Genomic DNA, 22139 nt, shown 5'->3' with positions numbered 1-22139 from the left:
CTCATCTGTGAAATGGGAACAATAATACCTATTTCACTGTCACAAGGGTTCTTGTGAGGATTAGAGAAAATAATATACGTAAAGCATCCAGAATAGTGCCTGAACTATAGAAGGCACATCATTTAATTCCAGGGATAGGATACTCCCATCCCGGGAATTAAATATGCAGAGATTTGATAAGGATCGCTCACCCGTTCTGTAAGCACCCTGGGCTGAGCCTTTCAATTACTGAAAAGATTTCCTTCTGAGCTGGAGAATTCTCTGGTCATCAGGATCTCAAAGGGTTTGGAAGATCTCAGCCGTCACTGACCAAAGCTCTGGTCCCACTTTATCCTCCCAAACCCATAAACTCAGACCAGTTTTAGAAGCTAGCGCCAAAGCCAGGAGGATACCCAAGGCTTTGCACGTGGTGTTGCAATCAAGTTGAGGAAGTTTATTGGCTGATCCAAAATTCCACAGTGGAATCCAGTTGGATTTTGTTTTAAAGGGACGGGGCCATTTAACCCTTGTTGATCTTATCCACCTGTCTCTATTTCACCGTGTTTTTCACCTGTCACAAATACCTGTCAGTCGCTGGTAAGCTTAGGTCAGTAAGGCTGGGCTGATGTGGATGTCATGTCCAGCAGTCCAGTGGGGACCTGCTCTAGCCCTCACCCCGAGGAGCAGGAGAGGAGGCTGTGAAGTGCTCCCTGCAGCCCCTTCCCCAATATGGGGAGCAGGGAGGTAAGGGGGGCGTGGGGCTATGGGGGTGGGCGTGGAGTGTGGGGAGAGGGGCGACTCACGAAGTGCAGTTCTCAGTGGAATCTGTGGTGCTGTCCTCGATCTCCATGTTGGTTGAGAGGCTGGCAAAGCCATGGGGCAGCCCGTCCCACTCGTCAAAACGGATGCCTGTGCCAAGGGAGTAGCGGCCCTCAGCACACGGCTTACACGACTGGTCCTTCATGTCCAGAAACTCCCCGGCTTTGCAAGAGAAGGCTGGAACACAGAGCGGGGACAAGGGTGGGTGGTGAGGCTGCCGCCATGCAGGAGAAGTGGGTGGGTTGTGTGCATCCTAGGGGGAGGAGCAGAGGATGGAGACCTGGGAGCTTCCCCCACTAAGATGGGGAGCCATGGCGCATCTTGTGTGATTCCACTTCCGTGGACTGTCCAGAATAGGCAAACCCAGAGAGACAGAATGAAGATTTGTGGCACCAGGGACTTGGGGGGAGGGGGCATGGGGAGAGATTGCTAATGGATAGGTTTCGTTTTGGGGTGATGAAAATGTTCTGCAGTTAGATAGTGGTGATAGTTATGCAACTGTGTGAATATTTTAAAGCCACTGAGCTTTATAACTTACGGGGTGAATCTTCTGATGTCAATTATATCTCAATAAAGCTGTTATTTTATTCTATCTATCTGTTTATTTATTTATTTATTGGCCACACCACACGGCTTAAAGGATCTTAATTCCCTGACGGGGGATTGAACCTGGGCCACGGCGGTGAAAATGCCGAGTCCTAACCACTGGACTGTCAGGGAATTCCCAAAGCTTAAAATTTAAAAAAAAAAAAGATTTAGGGCCTTGTTGCAGGACTTTGGGTTTGTCCCTGTCAGTCTCGTTTCCTAAGGGGTCTAAGGGGAAGCCTCAGCCATTCTGAGAGCTCTCCAGTGAAGAGCATGGTCTCTCGTGCTGACCCCTCTGAATGGCACCTAGCCCTTCAGCCTTGAACTTCCCCCTTGAGTTTCTGGCCTCTGTCTTCTCCTTTCTGGTCCCACTGCCACTGTACTAGTTGGGATTCTTGTGACCTGTTAGTTCAACCATTGCAATGTCCTCCTAACTAGTTCCCTGTTTCTTGTCTTTGCTCATTCGGTGGTCAGAAGTATCTTTCTAAAACACTCATATGTACTATTATTTCTGTTATTTAAAAAATAATCAGGCACCATCCCCACTTTGGGTTATAGAATTAAGCTCTCAGCCTGGCATTCAAATTCTTCCCCAGTTTTCCCCCAACCTAACTTTCCGGCTTGATCTCCCACTACAGACCTTTCTCCACCCTACTCCCATCCATCCCCTCCCTGTGTTGCCTCCACCCCAGCCCAGCTCTTCTCTGAATGTGTCTGATGTTCTCCCACCCCCAAGCTTTTGCTCGAGTGGTTCTCCCAGCGGTTCCTGATCCCTAAGTATCCATAACTCCCATTCTTTTCACCTCATACAACACATCATATTGATGTGTGCCTCCCACTAGGCTCTGAGCTCCTCTAGGGACGGTGGCTCAGCGACTGGCACAGATATAGCAGGGGCTACATAAAGGTTTGCTGAAAAAAATGAATGGATGAACGGGTGTCTGCTCCTTCCACCAGACTGTACGCTTCTGAAGGCGGAGACTGTGCCTTATTTATCTTTGTGGTTCACATAGCAGGTGCACGTAGTGCTCAAGAACGCTGGCCAAGTTTACCGAAGATGCCTCATTTGTTTCCATGAGTCACACCTCAGTTCTACTCAGATCTTAGCAATATCCATTCATGGATTTAACAAGTACTTATTTGCTCACCTACTGAACCAGGCACTAGGCTAAGCTTGTTTTAGATTTTAAATGCCCTCAACCTCCTTTCCAAATTTTCAAGTATTCCTTGATTCTAGTTCCTGATTTTTATTGTTATCCACTGCCCGCCTTTGCATTTCTAAAAAGAACAGCTCAGGGGGAATAGCTGCCAGTGGTAGCAAAGTTGTAGCTGCAGAGTCCCAGAGGTGGGGTGGGAGCTGCAGGGAAGTCACTGCCTTTCCGGCTGCACGGTCAGCTCCACAGTCAGGGAAGATTCTTGTTCCCTGAAGTAATGCCCAGTGCATTTTAAAGGTCTGTCTCTGCAGAAAGTCATCTTCTCTGGCTTCTTTTTCAAGAACGACTGCAAATCACAATCTTTCCTAAATGAGTGACTGTGGCTAGTGAGTGTAGGTTGGAGAGAAATGCACAGCCAAAAAAAGAATATGTATGCAAACAGAGAAAATATCTAAGTGGCACACAGCCGGAATTATTTTTACTTTATACCCTCATGGGATTTAAATCTGAAAATAAAACAAAAGTAAATTGAAATACCCAGTTTGCATCCACGAAATAACACTTCTGCACCAAATCTCAAGAGGTTTGGGGATGAGGACTGACCGGTGGGAGGGGGGCGGGGCGAGATCTGATTCCTTAAGGCAGCCACACTGTCAGGAAGTGCCTAACTTGGATGGCAGGAGGCTTGGGGCAGAGGCCAAAGCTGAGAGGCAGGGCTGCTTACAGCACTCGGTGCCCTTGACGGGGTCAGGGAGGCTGGTGCACAGGCCCGGGGTATGCGGCACGGCGACCCTCCACCTGGAACCCAAGCTGTCACACGCAGTGTACTCGTAGTGGTACTCAGACTGCAGATGAGAGAAGAGTGGGGAAAATGTGCATTAGTAGCGGTCAAACATTAACAGCTTCCTACCCACTTCCTGTCCAGCACGATGGCTACTGACACTCATCATCACAGTAACGGGCCCTGGGACCCCGGCAGGAAACAAGGCATCATGGAACCAAATGATTGTTATCAAACACGTACAGGAGCTACGGTTATTGGATCATTCCTCTCCACTGGCCATGGTCTAGTCCCTAGAAACCCCCCCCCCTTTTTTTTTTTTAATGACTCTCTTTGCGGTTATGTATAAATGTCCTGATAGGCCAGAGGAATGTGAGAAGGTAACCAAAGAACAGGCTACAAACAGGTGGAATTTTTCTTGTCCCAAACTGCAGAATTTATGAGCAGGGACAGGTCCATGAAAAATTTACAAAGGATTGTGACAAAAGCTGTATTTCTGTTTCCCTGATTTCCTTGCATTCTTCATGCTCTCTCCTTTTCTCCAGAAAAACTATGAATTCGCACCTCGAATTTTATGAAAATGTCACATTTAGCCCAGGCAGGTGATGGGGTCTCATCACATGAGCCTATTCATGCCTAATTTCTCTGTGCAATGGAAACTCACAGCTCAGTTGCTTTACCTGAACTAAGAATAAACTGAATAACAACAACAAAACTGCCAAATCAAGCATTAAATAAAACAGCAAGAGCCACAACAAAAATCACAGAAAGCACTACTTGGGAAAAAGAAAGCACAATAAACGTGCCAAATACTCTTCAACATTTCTTCCTCTTTTAAATCTCATAATAAACAACAGTCCATAGAATTAACGTGAATTTGGGCTTCCCTGGTGGCGCAGTGGTTGAGAGTCCGCCTGCCGATGCAGGGGACACGGGTTCGTGCCCCGGTCCCGGAAGATCCCACATGCCACGGAGCGGCTGGGCCCGTGAGCCATGGCCGCTGAGCCTGCGCGTCCAGAGCCTGTGCTCCGCGACGGGAGAGGCCACAGCAGTGAGAGGCCCGCGAACCACAAAAAAAAAAAAGAAAAAAACCTATAAGAATTAATGTGAATTGGGTTCTGATAAGCATTTTACAATCCTTACTTACCAAAAACTATATTCAAGCCCTGAAGTACTTTGTATTACTGTATCCATAAGAAAAATAGAATTAATGTCCCCCTTCTACCCATATGAAAGGATGATTGCATAATATATAAATGCAAGGAGCTGGGGCTAAAACTGAGACAGTTTGAAGTTGGCTAACCTAAGAATGTATCAGAACCAAAAAAAGAAATCTTTACTTTTCCGAGGGGTTAAATAGACTGCCTTTCATCTCTTCTAAGATGCATATTTCTTTCACATTTTAACATCTGTGAAATCAAGTTGTGGCTTATAACTGACACAATTAAGGAAGCATCGTGTCATGTTTTAACTGATGGAGTTTTTCCTTTCTTCTTGGTACATAAAAAACAGTTCTGTTTCTCCTGTGCTAGCTTGGCTTCTCGCGGCTTCCATGGAACCGTAGACACACTAGGGGTTCCCTGTACCTTATGCTATTCACTCCAGGCCCATCTACTAAGCATAGGCTTTCTTTTGGTCTTAGAAGCAGTGTTATTTCAGATTTGTGGAAATACAGTAAACATGTTGTTTCTTGATTTGTAGTTTCAGAAACTTAGGGTGCTGAGAGAACAATTGTGGAGCTCCATTTTTATTGTCTTCTATTATAAATATTTACCAAATATATATTGTCTGCCCAGCACTTAGAGGTACTAGATGTTGTGTCCAGTGTGGCTCAGGACAGCAACGCATAAACTGGGCACTTTCATCCAGAGGGAGCAGATGCGGAGTAGGAGGAGGAGTTGGGGGAATTGTGAGCCTAACTTTTTTTTTTTTTTTTTTTTTTTGCGGTACGCGGGCCTCTCACTGTTGTGGCCTCTCCCGTTGCGGAGCACAGGCTCCGGAGGCGCAGGCTCAGCGGCTATGGCTCACGGGCCCAGCCACTCCGTGGCACGTGGGATCTTCCCGGACCGGGGCACGAACCCGTGTCCCCTGCATCGGCAGGCGGACTCTCAACCACTGTGCCACCAGGGAAGCCCGAGCCTAACTTTTGATGAGAAGCTTTGGCTTTAGATTAGATGTCAGTGTCATCTAGGAAAGAAAGAACATCTGCGAGGGAATTCTTTGTGCCCTTGAGCTACCATCACTCTGTATCTACTTTTCCTCTTAATTCCATTCTTTTCTTCATCCCAGAGGACTCTGAGGATAAATAAGGCAACTACACATATATCAATTCAGGTCTAAAAATGATACTCTCCAAAGTGTTTTGCTGCAAGAAAGAGGGGTAAAATCCACAGCATGTAAATTAAATGGAGAACTGAGTGAATCAGGCAGAATGGATTCAATGTTCTGTCCGCGAACGTAATTATGCCTGTCATCTGCACAGTGCTTTTACATTCCCAAACACCATCTTATTTGATCTTTAAACTCCCAGAAGGCAAGCAGAGCAGGGGGCGTTTCCTCCATTGCACAGATGAGTAAACACTCTCCAATGGGGTGAAATGGCTTGTCCAAGGTCACACAGCTGGTAAGTCACTGAGCTAGAACTCAGGCTTTGCTACCAGGAATCTTCCACCCTCGTAAGTCCCATCAAACACAAACTCACACTGGGAGCAATTTAACAGCCAAATCTAAAAATTAAGCAAGGCAGTGTTGGTTGTCTGCCAGCAACCAGGCTCGCTTCTGAGGCCTGAGAAGTGGTGTTAAAACATCTAATCTGGGGCTTCCCTGGTAGCGCAGTGGTTGAGCGTCCGCCTGCTGATGCAGGGGACATGGGTTCGTGCCCCGGTCCGGGAGGATCCCACATGCCGCGGAGCGGCTGGGCCCGTGAGCCATGGCCGCTGAGCCTGCGCATCTGGAGCCTGTGCTCCGCAACGGGAGAGGCCACAACAGTCAAAGGCCCGCGTACCGCAAAAACAAACAAACAAACAAAAAACACCTAATCTGTTCGAGCAGATCATTTCAGTCACTCTGACTGCATTTGGCCTCTCGGAGACACATGGGCCAAGCCTGCTTCTCTTTGCATCGTCTTTCATTTGGTGTCCCCTGGGTCCCGCCCTGGTGGGAGGTTTGCCGGGAAAATGCTGGTTCCGAACCTTAGAAAGTTTCCCTTTCAATATGTGCTACTTTCCTTCATGTCACTTGGGGATATTTACACCACCCAATGTGGCTGGCTCTGCTGCAGCTGTTTCAAACCTGAACTATACTTTGCGATCTCACCATCCAAGACATAGGCTTAGACAGACAGTTAAATCAGAGACATAACTGGCAGCGCTCCTCAATTATATTCAGAGTTCTGTGAACAAATCAATTCCCCCACAGTACCTCAGTTTAACCAGTGATCTGTCTTTGAGAGCATACAGTCTGCATAATATACAGATTCACAAAGGAGACACACGAATAGATTTAATTCGTATGTCCAGCATACAATTCCTTGTTCTCCCCATTCACAAAGATATGACACAAATCACAATTTTGAATGGGGCACAGGAAGCAGTGGCTGCTGCCTGTTCATCGAGGAAAGAAGGGAAGGGTTTGAAAACGAGGGGTGGGCATCTTACTTAATCTGCCCTCCCCTAAGTCACCCAGCCACATGTGATGCTCCCAGGGAACACAAGAAATTAGAGGGAAAACCCCCAAAGCTGGCATCTGCTTTGCCAAATATTGGTAACGCTGATCTTTCAGCTCCAGAAGAAGGATTCACTCAGACCCACAAGGTTTGGGGTCCTTGCTGTCTGGGTAATGAGTGGACTGCTGAAATGAAAACATAATCACCAAGCCAGGATGGTGCCTGGATGCAAATGTGTGCTTCTTTCCACCTTTCCCCCTTCTTTCAAATAACATGTCTTAGTTTTTTAGATGATTGTCCAAGTAATAGATTAGAGACTAGAGATTGGTATCACCGGTCTACAGATTAAGTGCTAGAGAGGCATGTGGTCGCTATCTACTGTGGAAGATGCACAAGGTGTAAGCTGATGAGCTGGTGCCAAAGGGATGTGGTCCACGGCACAGGTGGTGCTTGGCTTCTTTGGCACATGCACTAAGTAAATAGGCGAGCTAGAAGGGATTCCACACCCCATCACCACATGGGGCTCAACTTCTCTCAGCCACAGCTGCCTCATCTGGAAAATGGGGACACACAAGTACCTGCCTCTCCAGAAAGCTGCCCCTCAGAGTGTGAGTAAAGTTGAAATCTAGCTCAAGTTCTTCATGCTAGGCAGTGTGCCCAGAAAGGGGGTGCCTTTTTCCCATGGGTAGTAGGTTGGTTGTGATCATAAATAAGATGATACAGGTCAAGCACTTACAGCAGTAGGTTTTTCAATCTTCAAAACATCTTAATGGAGTAGGTATTATTATTTTGCCATTTTACTGATGGGAAAACTGAGGCGGGCGTCAAGAGGTGAAGTTACCTGCTCAAGGCCACATAGCCTGGAGATTGCCAAGCTAGAACCGAACCCAGGCAATCTGAGTCCGTAGCCTGTGTTCCAGGCTGCTGGTGTTTGAGGGCAGCCTGTGTGGGCTATCACACTCAGTGAAAGTGTGTCTGGGGCCCGGCACTGACACTCAAGCTGCTGAAAACTTTGCAACAAAGGCCAAGGCATCAAAACCTTTGTGAACAGGGCCCAAAGGGGAAACAGTCAAGCCTGGCGCTATGTGGAATGGGAAGGCTGAAAGGCACTTAAACCTGGTTGGAGGACCTCCCCGTCAGGGACGCCTGCGGTTCTTGCCTGCCCACTATCCACAGCTCCCTTCCATGCAGCAGAGCCTCTTTGGAGGATACATCCCTTCCTTATTCTATTCCATCTAGGCGGCATCGTCAGAAGAGGTGGCCATCTGTCCTCTGCCAAGGCATGGACACACGGCCCACACAAAGCAAATCAGAGGCTCTCTCCGGGTAAGCAGGAGATGGGACGAGGGGGTGAGGCCACTTCGCCGTGAGTAGGGACCTGAAGTCATTGGGAACTCAGGGAAGGACGAGGCAGGAAAGTGGGCTAGCTGGGGATAAGCCCCTCCTTACTTCTCAGCTCTACCTAGGGCTGGCATTGGTGCCCCTCCCCAGCCAAAATCCACAGCAGTCATAAAGCTGAAAATTATGCCAGGTGAAATAAGCCAGCCACAAACGAACAAATGCTGTCTGATTCCGCGTATGTGAGGCGCAGAGTAGTCAAGTTCAGGAAAAGAGAAAGCAGAACAGTGGGTGCCAGGGGCTGGGCGCCCGAGTACAGAGTTTCAGTTTTGTAAGATGAAAATAATTCTGTTGATGGATGGTGGCGACGCTAGCACAACAATGTGAATGTCCTTAATGCCCGAACCGTACACTTAAAAATGATTAGGATGGTACATTTTATGTTATGTGTATTTTATCACAATTTTTAAAAAAAGTTATGCTACAGGAACATGCCCAATCTCTGACTTATCCTAATAAGTCCCCCAGAGAGTAGAAGCAGGATCATCTGGTAGTCTAAATTTAAGAAATATCCCCCAAATAAGATTACGTATGTCAGCTAATTGGATGGCCAAGTTCAAGAGGGAGGAGTGGAGGAAGGAGTGGAAGACAACAGATGGAGTGGACATCATGACAGTCTCCCTGGAGATGCCCATGGTCGTTCCCTGATGCTTATGTGTTTGCCATTGACAACTCTTTGAAGCATTGCATTGCAGGTGTGCAAATAAATATTAATGCTAAAAACTACTTTTTTTCAAACATTCTGCTCTTTTGGAATTAAAATGTTTAAATTCTGGAAATACTGTTAACTTGGAACCTGTCAGGTCTTCTATGTTCTAGGAAAATGGTGTTCACTCATTCCATGTTCAACAAGTGTTTACTGAGGGCCTATTGTGTGCTAGGTTCTGGTGAAGCAGTGTTGTCTGAGACAAAGTCACAGCTCTCAAGCAGCGTAGATGTGTATGAGGCGGGGAATGTGGGGCAGGGATGCACTGGGGAGGAGACAGACTATAAACACTTATGCACGTGCTAATTTCCAGTATTCCACTGTTCTCTACAATTATTTGTCATTGTACACTCTTGCTGGCCCCACTTTCTCCAGAGAAGGAATGTTGAAGCGCTAAAATGATGGTATTTGTAGGTGGAGCCTTTGGGAGATAATTTAGTCATGAGGGTGGAGCTCCCATGAAGGGAGTAGTGCCCTTAGAAGAAGCGAAGCAGAGCTAGCCCTCTCTCAGGCCTGGAAAGGATATAGCATGAAGACGGCTGTCTGCAAACCAGCAAGAATGCTCTCACCCGATACCGGATCTGCCAGCACCTTGATCTTGGACTTCCCAGAACTGTGAACTTTCCAGAGCTGTGAGAAATAAACTGTTCACATTTTAAGCCACCCAGTCTATCGTATTCGGTTTTAGCAGTCCAAACAGATGAAGACAGTGTCTAGGGACTCTGGCAAAGACCGCAACATGTCTCTGACTCCAGCTTGACACGAACCATTGAACCACACTGTTTCTTTTTCAACTCATGATGGTTTGAAAGTCATGACAAGCCAGACCTGACAAAAAGATAGCCTAGCTGCCTAGAAGTAACCTCTGCCACAGCAGAGAAGACAGAGATGGCCAGCTACGACTGTCCGAGGGAGAAGCACTGGTGATTGGGTGGCAGTGAGGTCTAGAGTTTCAGTGGCCTTCTTCCTGCCAGGGCATTTCTCCAGCCCAGCTGGCCAAGGACACTGGCAACGGGTGGCCCAGACTGACTGGAGAGTCCAAGGGCTGCTTCCCAAACAGGGCCTCCAGTTGTTAACATTGTGGGTATGGCACAGGCTGCAAAGCTCCTGGGGCCATGAGGGCTCAGTGAGCTGCTAAAACAAGCAGTCAGAGAGACTAAGAACAAATGGCTTAGTTGGGCATTCGACACTCTGGGCCTCGGTCTTCTCATTTGTAAAATGAGGAAGTTGGATTTAGGCGGTTTCTAGCTTCTAAGATTCCTTCCAGTTCCAATACCTCATTATGTTATGGTTGGTGTGTGCATGGAAATCTGTTCTTTCCACCTTTTCCCCTCTTCCTTCAAAATGGCACTTCTGGGCTTCCCTGGTGGCGCAGTGGTTGAGAGTCCACCTGCCGATGCAGGGGACACGGGTTCGTGCCCCGGGCCGGGAAGATCCCACATGCCGCGGAGCGGCTGGGCCCGTAAGCCATGGCTGCTGAGCCTGCGCGTCCGGAGCCTGTGCTCCGCAACGGGAGAGGCCACAACAGTGAGAGGCCCGCGTACAGCAAAAAAAAAAAAAAAAAAAAAAAAAAAAGGCACTTCTCAGTTTTTAAAATAATTATCAAAGTAATAAATGTTAATTGTAGAAGAGCTGAAAATACAGGCTAGAATTAAAAAGGGAATTAAAGTCTGCCATAAGCCTACCAAGCAGAGATCACTAGTTGTAACGTTTTATTGTATTTCTTTTCAAATTCATTTTCTATACATGCATATGCATTTTAAAAAACAAAATGAAGGGGCTTCCCTGGCGGCACAGTGGTTGAGAATCTGCCTGCCAGTGCAGGGGTCACGGGTTTGATCCCTGGTCAGGGAAGATCCCACATGCCGCGGAGCAACTAAGCCTGTGTGCCACAACTACTGAGCCTGTGCTCTAGAGCCCGTGAGCCACAACTGTTGAGCCCACGTGCCACAACTACTGAAGCCGCACGCCTAGAGCCCGTGCTCCACAGCAAAAGAAGCCACTGAAATGAGAAGCCCGCGCACTGCAACGAAGACCCAACACAGCCTAAAATAAATAAATAAAAAACAAAATGAAGATCATATGGTATGTGGTTTCTTCTTCTGACTTTTTTTTACATTTTAGGTCACAAGCACTCTCCTGTGTCTTTAAGGTTGCACCATAATTTCCCTAACCATTTTCCTGTTGTCAGACATTGAGTTTTGTCCAATTTTTCCTTATTTTAAATAGCACTACAATGAAGCTTTATGTGTATCTCTGATTATTTCCTTTGGAGAGATTCCCAGAAGTGGGATTACTAGGGTAAAGAGTATGAGTTTCTTTAAGATTCTTGATCGGGGAGGATATTTCTAAGAGAAAACAGACATTTCTAAGTCTTTTTTATTTCTTCACTTTTTACTACAATAAATTTCAAATATATTTTAATTTTTTAATAAATTTATTTATTTATTTTTGGCTGCGTTGGGTCTTCATTGCCGTGCGCGGGCTTCTCATTACGGTGGCTTCTCTTGTGAAGCACGGGCTCTAGGCGCATGGACTTCTTGTGGCATGCAGGCTCAGTAGTTGTGGCGCACAGGCTTAGTTGCTCCATGGCATGTGGGATCTTCCCGGACCAGGACTCGAACCCGTGTCCCCTGCATTGGCAGGCAGACTCTTAACCACTGTGCCACCAGGGAAGTCCCTCAAATATATATTTTAAAAAGACAGAATATGATGACCCCTATGTCCCCATCACCCAGCCTCCATACTTATCAGTTTCTGCCATTCTTGCTCATCTACCTCTACGCAGTCCTCATTTACTTCTATCCACTCCTCCCCACTCGAAGTTGTTATTTTTTCTAGGTTTTTTTTTTTATTTTTAGCAAAAATTTATATACATTGAAATGCACAAATCTTAACTTGTTCAGTTTGGATAAATGGCTACACTTGAGTAAAACAAAGAATCACCGCCCAGAGAGACTGCTGGGGAGAGCGGTAACCCCTCGGCCACCGCCCCCCACAGACAGAACAGACAGAGCCAAGCAGAGTCTCAGATCCTGAGTCTTAGAGTCACCAAGCCAGTGCTGCACAAAGTCACAGCCACCAAGGAAGCAGGCGAGCAACACAACTTGGGTTTGTCTTGGCTGGGACAGGGCCTGCGTCAAGAAACAGGTTCTTAAGTAAACCCGGCTTCTGACTAGAGGTCTTGGGGTCTGGAGGAGGCCCCCTCCTGCTCTTCCCCCAGCTGCAGGCTCAGCCCCGTCTCCTCTCACCATCCCTGAAGGGCAGATCCTTTGGGGAGAATGTCAATATGGGGGCCGGGTGCACCAGGCAAACACCTGAGCTGGTACAGTGGGGCCAGTAGGTATTTGTTGGTTCAGCTGCAGATGCCACTTTGCTTGGAAAGCCTCTGACCTAGACGGGAGCAGATCCCATTAAACAATCCTGACTGTCAAGGAGAGACCAGCCCTTCGCTGGGAGGGAGGAGTGAGCTCTACTTAGCACAGAACACGGAAGACCACGGTGAAATGTCAGAATTTGAACATCACGGCCCCAGAGAGACTTTCTCTGTGGCCTAGCCCTAGCTGGATGGTTTCCCAAACTCCTGTTCTTCGTTCTTTTGGCTTCAGAGTGTCCTCACTCAGGTTTTGGGTGGATGGTCCACTGAGGCTCAGAGACACAGTGACCTTGACCTCTCAGGACCTTTCCTATTGTTCGCTAGCCATCAGACTGGAGAGACTCCCTCTTTCCTCCCTTCTCTCCCTCCCTCCTTCCCACCCTTTTAAGACTGCTAACTCAGTAGCAGTGTCTCCTGGGCCCTAAAGGCCTAGACATACCAGCCCTCAACCTCTGGTGCCTACATCTGTCTGATTATCACAACCGTCTGGAGATCACATTAAAAATACAGATTCCTGGGCTCTACCTCCAAGATTCTGATTCCCCACTAGATCTTTTTCTCCTTCCGCCCTCTTTCAAAACTCATTCTTCTATGCCTCAAGACTTAAATATTTATCCCATTTGGAAGCAAATCATATAAATACATCTCACACAAGACAGGGACCTTTAATCTAGGATCCTGGACCACTTTCCCCATAAAACCAGATACAGAATTTTAGGTATATGCATTTTTCTGGGCACTGTTTTCATCAGATCCTCTAAGGAGTCTATTATCCATCCCCTCACACACAGGAAAATCATTGAAATCTATAATAATGCGTTCTTAATTTTTAAATGGCTTAATATTTTTACCCCACAACAGGCTGTTCACTTTTTAACAGGGGGCTGAAATATTTTAACCCAGGCACTTTCAAATTCTGGTCCAGAGTCTAGGGGTTTAGAAAGCCAGACCCTTCAAAGGGGAGTGGGGATTCCCCACTTTAATGGAGCAAGGTTGTTTTTAAAAATCTGTTTAACATGCTAGTCTTCTCAGTTTAGGTTTTGTTTGAATCGGAAGTTCCACACTCGGGCTTCCCTGGTGGCACAGTGGTTGAGAGTCCGCCTGCCGATGCAGGGGACGTGGGTTCGTGCCCCGGTCCGGGAGGATCCCACATGCCGTGGAGCGGCTGGGCCCGTGAGCCATGGCCGCTGAGCCTGCGCGTCCAGAGCCTGTGCTCCGCAACGGGAGAGGCCACAACAGTGAGAGGCCCGCGTACCGCCAAAAAAAAAAAAAAAGTTCCACACTCAGAAAAAGTTTAACACCAATCTTTACTTGAAAGAGAAAATCCCTAAAGGTGAAATTGCAGGCATGAGGCAGAATCACAGAGTTAAGGATGCCTTTTTGGCCTTCTCTTAATCCCCCTACATAGTCAGTTGTTACCTCTACCTACAAGCGATGCCCCCTCTCTCCCAGAGCAGGCACCAGCTGACACACCTCAAGCAGGCTGACCCCTGCCAGCTGTCCTCAATCTGTGTGCTGTTGCCTAGCAACACGGTGTCAGGAGCCCTAGAGATCTCAGGAGTATGGGGGAGCCCTGGTCTTACATTGCCCCTTCTTTCACATTTTCTATTCTACTCTGGAATTCCAGATTCCATTCTGATCAAATACAGCAGAGATGGTGCTTGGTGTCCCCAGCAGGACCTGCCCTGCTGGTTTGGCCGTGGACACAACACACAAAGCAGATACGGGGTCTCTACACCCAGCTGGGGCAGTTTGTGGCACCGTGCTCTGGGCCAGACAGGCCTCTGACCCTGAGGTCTAACCTGTCTGTAACTAAGCTGCTTGTCCATTTTGGGCACAGTCTTGGTTGGGGGCTCTTAAGGAGACAGGACTGGTACCGTGATAACAGCTGCCGCTAATGAGGGCTTATGACCACCCATGTGCCAGGCTCTGGACTGGGCACTTTACATGCATCTTCCCTTTAGTCCCACAAGCCTCCCTGCTATTATCCCTACTTCCCTGACCTCCCTGTTTACAGTTGTAATCCACTCCCCTCAGTCCCACTGATCCTCAAATCTTGAATGACCTTTTTTCCATAGCACGTATCACCTTCAAACACACTTTATAACTTAGTTATTCATTATATTTATTGTCTATTTCTGCCCCTGCCCTCACTGCAGATGAGATGTAAGCTCCAGAAGAACAGGGATCTTTGTTTTTGCTCACTGATGCAGCCAAAGAGCTCAGAAGAGTGCCTGACACACAATAGCTATCAATAAGTATTTGTTAACAAGGTCCTACTGTCTAGCACAGGGAACTATATTCAATATCCTGTGATAAACCACAATGGAAAAGAATATGAAAAAGAATACATAGATATGTGTAAATAGTCACTTTGCTGTACAGAAACTAAACACAACATTGTAAATCAACATACTTCAATAAAATTTAAAAAAATAAAATAAATGATAAATATAAAACAATAAGTATTTGTTGAGCGACTGAATGGTGAGCAAAGGCATGACTTGAGAGTAGCTCTGGAGCTGTGCAGACACTCCAGATTACAGCCAAAAGATCTAGACTCTCATCTTGGCCTGACACCCCCAAACTATATGATTATGGGCCCATTATTAAATCTCCATGTACCTCAGTTCCCTCCCCCATAGAACAGGGGTGCTAACACTCTGCTAAGATGATTAACAGATTCCTTCCCCCTAAACTGACTAACATCAAACTATCAAGACAATTAGGAGATTAGGTTCAGGAATGCTCTTTGTAAACTGGTTAAAGAAGAAGAAGAAGCCAGCTACTGGTTAAAGAAGAGAGGGCATGTGGAGGGGTCACCCAGGTCCTTCTCTCCTCTTTCTGGCAATAGGACAGGGAGAAAGGAGCCAGGTGACATTTCTGGCCTAACGGCAAAGATGACAGCAGCAGTTCGATCCTCCTAGTTTCCCCTGATGTTTACCACCCACGCTGACTCACCCTCTTCTCTGATCCTAGTCTACTCATACATATGAAACAACATCTGTCCTTTTTCCCCCAGCAACTCCCCCAAAGCTAATCTCTCCAGGAGAAAGCCTGGTCGTTGACATTTATGACACTCGGTAACAGCGGCCAGTCCGTCAGGTGCAGAGGGCTTTTCATATTGCTTGTAAATATCCCTAGGATTGAAATGGCTTTGTAGCCAGGAAACAAAATGTCCCCTTATAAATTCTAATCCCTTTCTGATAGGTGAGAGTTTGGTACACACATCTGTCTACAAGGCAGGGCTTTATGAGATTGTATTTCAAAGATGTGCCTTTCTTGGTTTTTAATGAGATCAAAATGTTCCATTAAATGTTTTCACCTAGGCTTTTAATCATGCCTGAAAGAAACAGGCCATCTAGGTCCTGGCTTATGCAAAACTCTCCAAGGATAGCTTAGTGTTTGGACGTGTTAGCTGTTTAGGGTGGAGAGCTTGAACCTGGAGGACAGACTTCTAGCCTAGAGAACCAAGTCAACAGACAAGGCTTCTGTAACTCCAAAGGAACAAATATACGTGAGCAGCTGCAACACCACGATCTCCTAGTACACTGTTTTTCAAACTGGGGTTTAAGAGTCGTCAAACGCTTACTCATTAGCGGTCACTCACCATCTTCCCAGCCCCTGGATACCACAAAGCTACTTTCTGTCTTTATGGATTTGCCTATTCTAGACATTTCATATAAATGGAATCCTACAATATGTGGCTGTTTCCATCTGGCTTCTTCTACCTAGCGTATTGTTTTCAAGGTTCACCCATGTTGTAGGATGCATCAGTACTTAATATTATGGCTCATGAATGTTCCATTGTATGGATGTACCACATTTTATTTATCCATTCATCAGTTGATGGACATTTGGGTTGTTTCTATTTGGGGGCTATTATTAATAATGCTATTATGAATATTCACATGCAAGTTTTTGTGTGAACATATGTTTTCAATCTCTTGGGAATATACTTCGCAGTGGAGTTGCTGGGTCAAAAGGTAACTCTATGCCTAACTTTTTGATGAACTACCGAACTGTCTTCCACAGTGGTTGCACCATTTAATATTCCCCCCAGCAATGTATGAAGGTTTCAATTTCTCCACATCCTTGTCAACACCTGTTATTATCTGTCTTTATGGCAGCACCAGTGGTTCACTTTATCTCTCTTTTTTAAAAAATTTATTTATTTATTTATTTTTGGCTGCGTTGGGTCTTCATTGCTGTACGCGGGTTTTCCCTAGTTGTGGAGAGCGGGGGCTACTCTTTGCTGTGGTGCACAGGCTTCTCATTGCGGTGGCTTCTCTTGTACGTGGGCTTCAGTAGTTGTGGCTTGCAGGCTCTAGAGCGCAGGCTCAGTAGTTGTGGTGTACTGGCTTAGCTGCTCTGCGGCATGTGGGATCTTCCTGGACCTGGGCTTGAACCCGTGTCCCCTGCACTGGATTCTCAACCACTACGCCACAGGGAAGCCCGACTTTATCTCTTAAATGGATCCTCCACTACCGCCTGACAGAATCCTCTGTTTCCATCAGGGCCACATGCAGCTGTGGACTAGAGTTCACTTGTCTGAGTTGGCAAGAGCTGACTGTGCTCATCTCTTCCCAACTCCATGCTCAATGACACCGATAGCTTAAAATTGGCTATGATGCAAGTATCCACACCATGGAAATCAGCAAACATTAAAAAGTCGAACTTCCCTTCCCCTCCCTAAAGAGCCAGTTGTTAAACGTTTATCAGTACATCACTAACAGCATCCACTTACTCCAAACTCCATAGCTTTCTTTGACTTGCTCTTTTCTTCAGCTTGCAAATCCACCCTTCTCCCTACACATCCTCTAGTTCAATTAAAATCCTAGTCTTCTCTAAGGTTCAGTTGAACTCTCTTATATGTAGAGTTTCAATTGCCTTCATGGACTGATGATTCCAAGTTTCTATCTGGAGCTCAGCCCTTACACTTGAGCTCCCAGTCCTTATCTAGTGTAACTGCCTGATGTGCCTCAAGCACATCAGATCCAACATTTAAAATAGTTCTCGGGCTTCCCTGGTGTCGCAGTGGTTGAGAGTCCGCCTGCCGATGCAGGGGACACGGGTTCGTGCCCCGGTCCGGGCAGATCCCATATGCCGCGGAGCGGCTGGGCCCGTGAGCCATGGCCGCTGAGCCTGCGCGTCCGGAGCCTGTGCTCCGCAACGGGAGAGGCCCGTGTATAGCAAAAAAAAAAAAAAAGTTCTCAACTGCTCTCCCCACTGCTGTTCTGTATCTAACTGAATGGTGCCATCATCCACTTTGTGATGGCGATACTGGTCTTCAGGGGTTTTTGAAATTAATTTTTATTGGAGTACAGTTGATTTACAATGTTGTGTTAGTTCCTGCTGTACAGCAAAGTGAATCAGTTATATATATATATATATATATATATCCACTCTTTTTAAGGTTCATTTCCCATATAGGTCATTGCAGAGTATTGAGCAGAGTTCCCTGTGCTATACAGCAGGTTCTTATTCGTTATCTATTTTATGTATAGCAGTATGTATATGTCAATCCCAATCTCCCTATTTATCCCTCCCCACCTTTCCTCCTTGGTAACTGTAAGTTTGTTTTCTACATCTGTGACTCTATTTCTGTTTTGTAAATAAGTTCACCTGTACCTTTTTTTTAGATTCCACATATAAGCGATATCACATGATATTTGTCCTTCTCTGTCTGACTTACTTCACTCAGTATGACAATCTCTAGGTCCATCCTTGTCACTGCAAATGGCATTATTTCATTCTTTTTTATGGCTGAGTAATATTCCATTGTATATATGTGCCACATCTTCTTTATCCATTCATCTGTTGATGGACACTTAGGTTGCTTCCGTGTCCTGGCTATTGTAAATAGAGCTGCATTGAACATTGTGGTACATAACTCTTTTTGAACTATGGTTTTCTCAGGGTATATGTCCAGTAGTGGGATGGCTGGGTCATATGGTAGTTCTAGATTTAGTTTTTTAAGGAACCTCCATACCGTTCTCCACAGTGGCTGTATCAATTTACATTCCCACCAACAGTGCAAGAGGCTTCCCTTTTCTCCACACCCTCTCCAGCATCTATTGTGTGTAGATTTTTTGATGATGGCTGTTCTGACCAGTGTGAGGTGATATCTCATTGTAGTTTTGACACTGCTACATTTAGCACCTCTTCAAGCCAGGAACCATGTCTTTGACACCTTTCTCTCTTAGGTCCTGTGTATAATCACTGAGACCCTATCTATTTTCTGCCTCCAAAATATCTCTTGCATCAGTCTCCCACCTGCACTGCTACTAATGAAGACAAAACAGTGACTTCTTGCCTAGAGGAGCCTTCTCATTGTTCTCCCGGGCTTTGCTCCCTCCTCTCCTCCAAGACACTCTACAGGCTACAGCCAGAGTGACCCATCTGAAATGCAAATCAGATTGAATCACTGCCCCACTGTTGCCCTCAGGGTTGGCACCAGACTCCTCGCAAGGTCTACAAGTGCCTTCAGGCACTTCCCTGGCAGTCCAGTGTTTAAGACTCTGCGCTTCCAATGCAAGGGGTGTGGGTTCGATCCCTGGTCGAGGAACTAAGATCTCACATGCCATGTGGTGCGGCCCAAAATATATAAATAAATAAATAAAAATAAATAAATACAAGTGCCTTTACTCCCTGGCCCCTGCTTACTTCTCCAGCCATCTGTCGGTTTATTCCTTCTGTATGCCCAAGGCCATAACACTTTGAGATGGTGCCTTTTTACCTCAAAGTAATTCAACTAAAAATATGCACTAAGAATATGGTGAGGGGATACAGATATGATCAAGGCAGTCCTGGCATTTATAGGGACCACTGTGTACAGCTGAATAGGTTGTACACTGCACAATCCCAGAGAGTGCTATTCACATAATAGTCTACTAAGGTACTAGTGTATAAAACACATACAACAAAGTAAGAATATTCTAAATATATACAGAAGCATAATATCAGGGAGAAAGTGACAGTTGAGAAATAACATGCTTTAAGAATCTAAAAAAGAAGTGATTTCTTTAATGCTTCCTAGCTATCTTTTTACCTCCAATCCATGTCTATAATCTCCTGGTTTATAATATCTGGCATTCGGTCCCATTCTGAATAATTAAAATTAATTTAAAGGAACCCTGCATGATACCTTGCTTTTGTGACCAGCATGTTGCTCCATGAGCATTCTCTTGCCCCTGATTTTATTCTCCTAGAGAGAGAAGCCTATGGTCAGTGCTGCCATCATGTCTTCTGTGTGCCACCAGGGCTACAGGCTGCCCCAGGAGTGCAAACTAACTTCAGGAGTAAGTCTGAAGGCAGCAGGGATCACTTCCTGGCAGGAGAACTAGGTGGTGGGGGACAAGGGTGGGAGGGACATTTACTTTTGATTCTGTACCCCTTTAAACTTTTTGAATTGATTACCATGTGGGTGAATTACCTGCTAAAAAAAATTTAATCAAGTTTGCTTTTTCTTAAGCAATGCCTCCCTTAGAGGAAAGTGGTTTTGTTTTGTTTTGTTTTGTTTTGTTTTGTCAGTATTCTTAGAGCTGGCAGTGGAGGCTGAAGCCATATTTTACCACCTGGGCTGGAGCTGACATTGTCATTGTGTTTCTCTTACCCATGGGAATACGTTCTTTAGAGGAAAAATTAGGAAATCAGGAAGTCTCAGCCTGCTGGTGGAGGGAGGGTGACAGGAACAGTTTCTTTTATTATGTTTGACGTCTTATCTGTGTCTCACCCAGGGATCTTATCAGCTATGGGCACTGATGAGGGTGATGTGTGGATGCAAGAACCAGAGAGGCTGAGTAGACACCTGGGCAGGTGCCTCTTGTCCTGTAAAATGAAAACTGTGCTGGTGACTGGTGTAGCTGTGGATGTATTGTTTGCAAAAGTTGTGAATAAAAATCCCAGACTCTTCTCTGAGACAGTCTCATCCTAGGTCATTGCCACGTGTCACCAACAGAGATTCTGACCCAGCCTCCTGTCATCACTGGGGAAACTGGAGATGGGTGAGCGGAGAATCAGCTCTAGAACGCCTGGCCTCCTCTGTTCAACCTGATCCTAAAAGCAAACAAAATGTTGGCTCTTGCTTAAGCAGACTTGGCTGCAGCCCGGGGTCCAGATCTGGGGGCAGGAGTAGCTGAAATTGTGCTGGGGCAGGTGGTTTTAGAAATGACTCCCAGCAGCTGACCAAGTTTCTGCACCAGCAGACTCCAGTCCCTGTCCCATAAAGCGGCAATCTAGTCATCCTGGGCCTCAGTTAACTTAATTTTCATTCTAGAAATAGCTAAGAAATCAGACAAGTCTGTACACATGTGAAGGAGAGAACGCAGATCTTTCTCGTGTGCCCTTTATACGATTTGAATTGCTTATCATGTGGCTGTATTACCTGTTCAAAAAAATAAATTTAAAAATAAAATATTTTTTAGGGCTTCCCTGGTGGCGCAGTGGTTGAGTGTGTCCGCCTGCCGATGCAGGGGACACGGGTTCGTGCCCTGGTCTGGGAAGATCCCACATGCCGCGGAGCGGCTGGGCCCGTGAGCCATGGCCGCTGAGCCTGCGCGTCCGGAGCCTGTGCTCCGCAAAGGGAGAGGCCACAACAGTGAGAGGCCCACGTACCGAAAAAAAAAAAAAAAAAAAAAAAACTATATATATATATTTTTTTAATGTATCACCCTGCCTTTGTCACTTATTTCTTCAGAGTGGCCTGGGTTTACAACTGATCTCCAAAATAAAAGAGTCAGAAGAGAGCATTGTACTGTCTCTTCCGACCCCATAGAATCCCCTGCCTAACCCTCTTCACCCCTCCAGTCCCACATGAAGCACCCTTTCCTAGGCCTTCAAGAAACAGTCTCGATCCTTCTAGAAGGTGAGACCTCCATCCTTCACACCACTCATGGCGTGATGATCATCAACTGCCTTGCTCTGTTGTTACTTCTCAGTTCACCTGGTCCCAAAGATGGTAAATTCTCTGACTCATATTTCTGTGTCACAACCCCTAAATGAATAACTGTGCTTTGCCTGCAACAGACACTCCCCAGGCATTTTGGAAAATGTCATATTATTGTAGATTGAAGTGAGGTCTACTAATCTAAACTCCAACCTGGTGCAGACATCCCTGAGTGACCTGATGGATGGTAGAGAGGTTGGACAACTGAGAGATTCAACAGATCTAGAGGCAGAGGAGTGTACTCTTCAGATTATTTAGCAGTAATTATACCTACACTAAAATCTTTTTTTATTTTTTAAATTTAATTTAAAATCTTTTAATTATCAGCATGTTTATATAAAAATTCAAATAACAGAGAGATGTATGGATAAAAAGTAAATGTCCTCCTTCACCTCTCCTCACTGCACCCATGAATGATGTCATATTAACCATCACAGGACCTGCATCAATCTGCTAGGGCTACTGTAACAAGGTACCACAAACTGGGTGGCTGAAACAACAGAAATCTACTCTTTCACAGTTCTGGAGGCTAGAACTCGGAAATCAAGGTGTCAGCAGGGTTGATCCCTTCCAAAGCTGTGAGGGAGAATCTGTTCCACACCTCTCCAGCTAGCAGTCCTTGGCGTTCCTAGGTTTGCAGCAGCATAACTCCAATCTTCACGTGGCATTTTCCCTGTGTATGTCTGAGTCCAAAATTCTCCTTTTTATAAGGACACCAGTCATATTGGAT

The 22139-nt window shown here is 46.0% G+C and overlaps 1 protein-coding gene across 4 annotated transcripts in view; it reads right to left on the bottom strand.

Annotated features, from left to right (window-relative positions):
- The window catches only part of ELAPOR1 (endosome-lysosome associated apoptosis and autophagy regulator 1), a 69071-nt gene that overhangs the window by 30674 nt on the left and 16258 nt on the right, over window positions 1-22139 (bottom strand). For 2 of the 4 annotated variants that reach the window (XM_027096240.1, XM_027096242.1), the window contains exons 2-3: window positions 3262-3382; window positions 783-975 (exon numbers count right to left, since the gene is read on the bottom strand). In XM_027096240.1, coding sequence (XP_026952041.1) covers window positions 783-975; window positions 3262-3382 — 314 coding nt within the window. The remainder of the gene's footprint in view (window positions 1-782; window positions 976-3261; window positions 3383-22139) is intronic. The other 2 variants (XM_027096241.1, XM_027096243.1) reach the window with 2 other exon arrangements.

This window comes from Aethalodelphis obliquidens, unplaced genomic scaffold (assembly GCF_003676395.1).
Source record: "Aethalodelphis obliquidens isolate GAN/ISIS:26980383/991018 unplaced genomic scaffold, ASM367639v1 scaffold100, whole genome shotgun sequence".
In the NCBI taxonomy this organism is placed as follows: Eukaryota; Metazoa; Chordata; class Mammalia; order Artiodactyla; family Delphinidae; genus Aethalodelphis; species Aethalodelphis obliquidens.
This window is presented reverse-complemented; position numbering and strand designations above follow the sequence as displayed.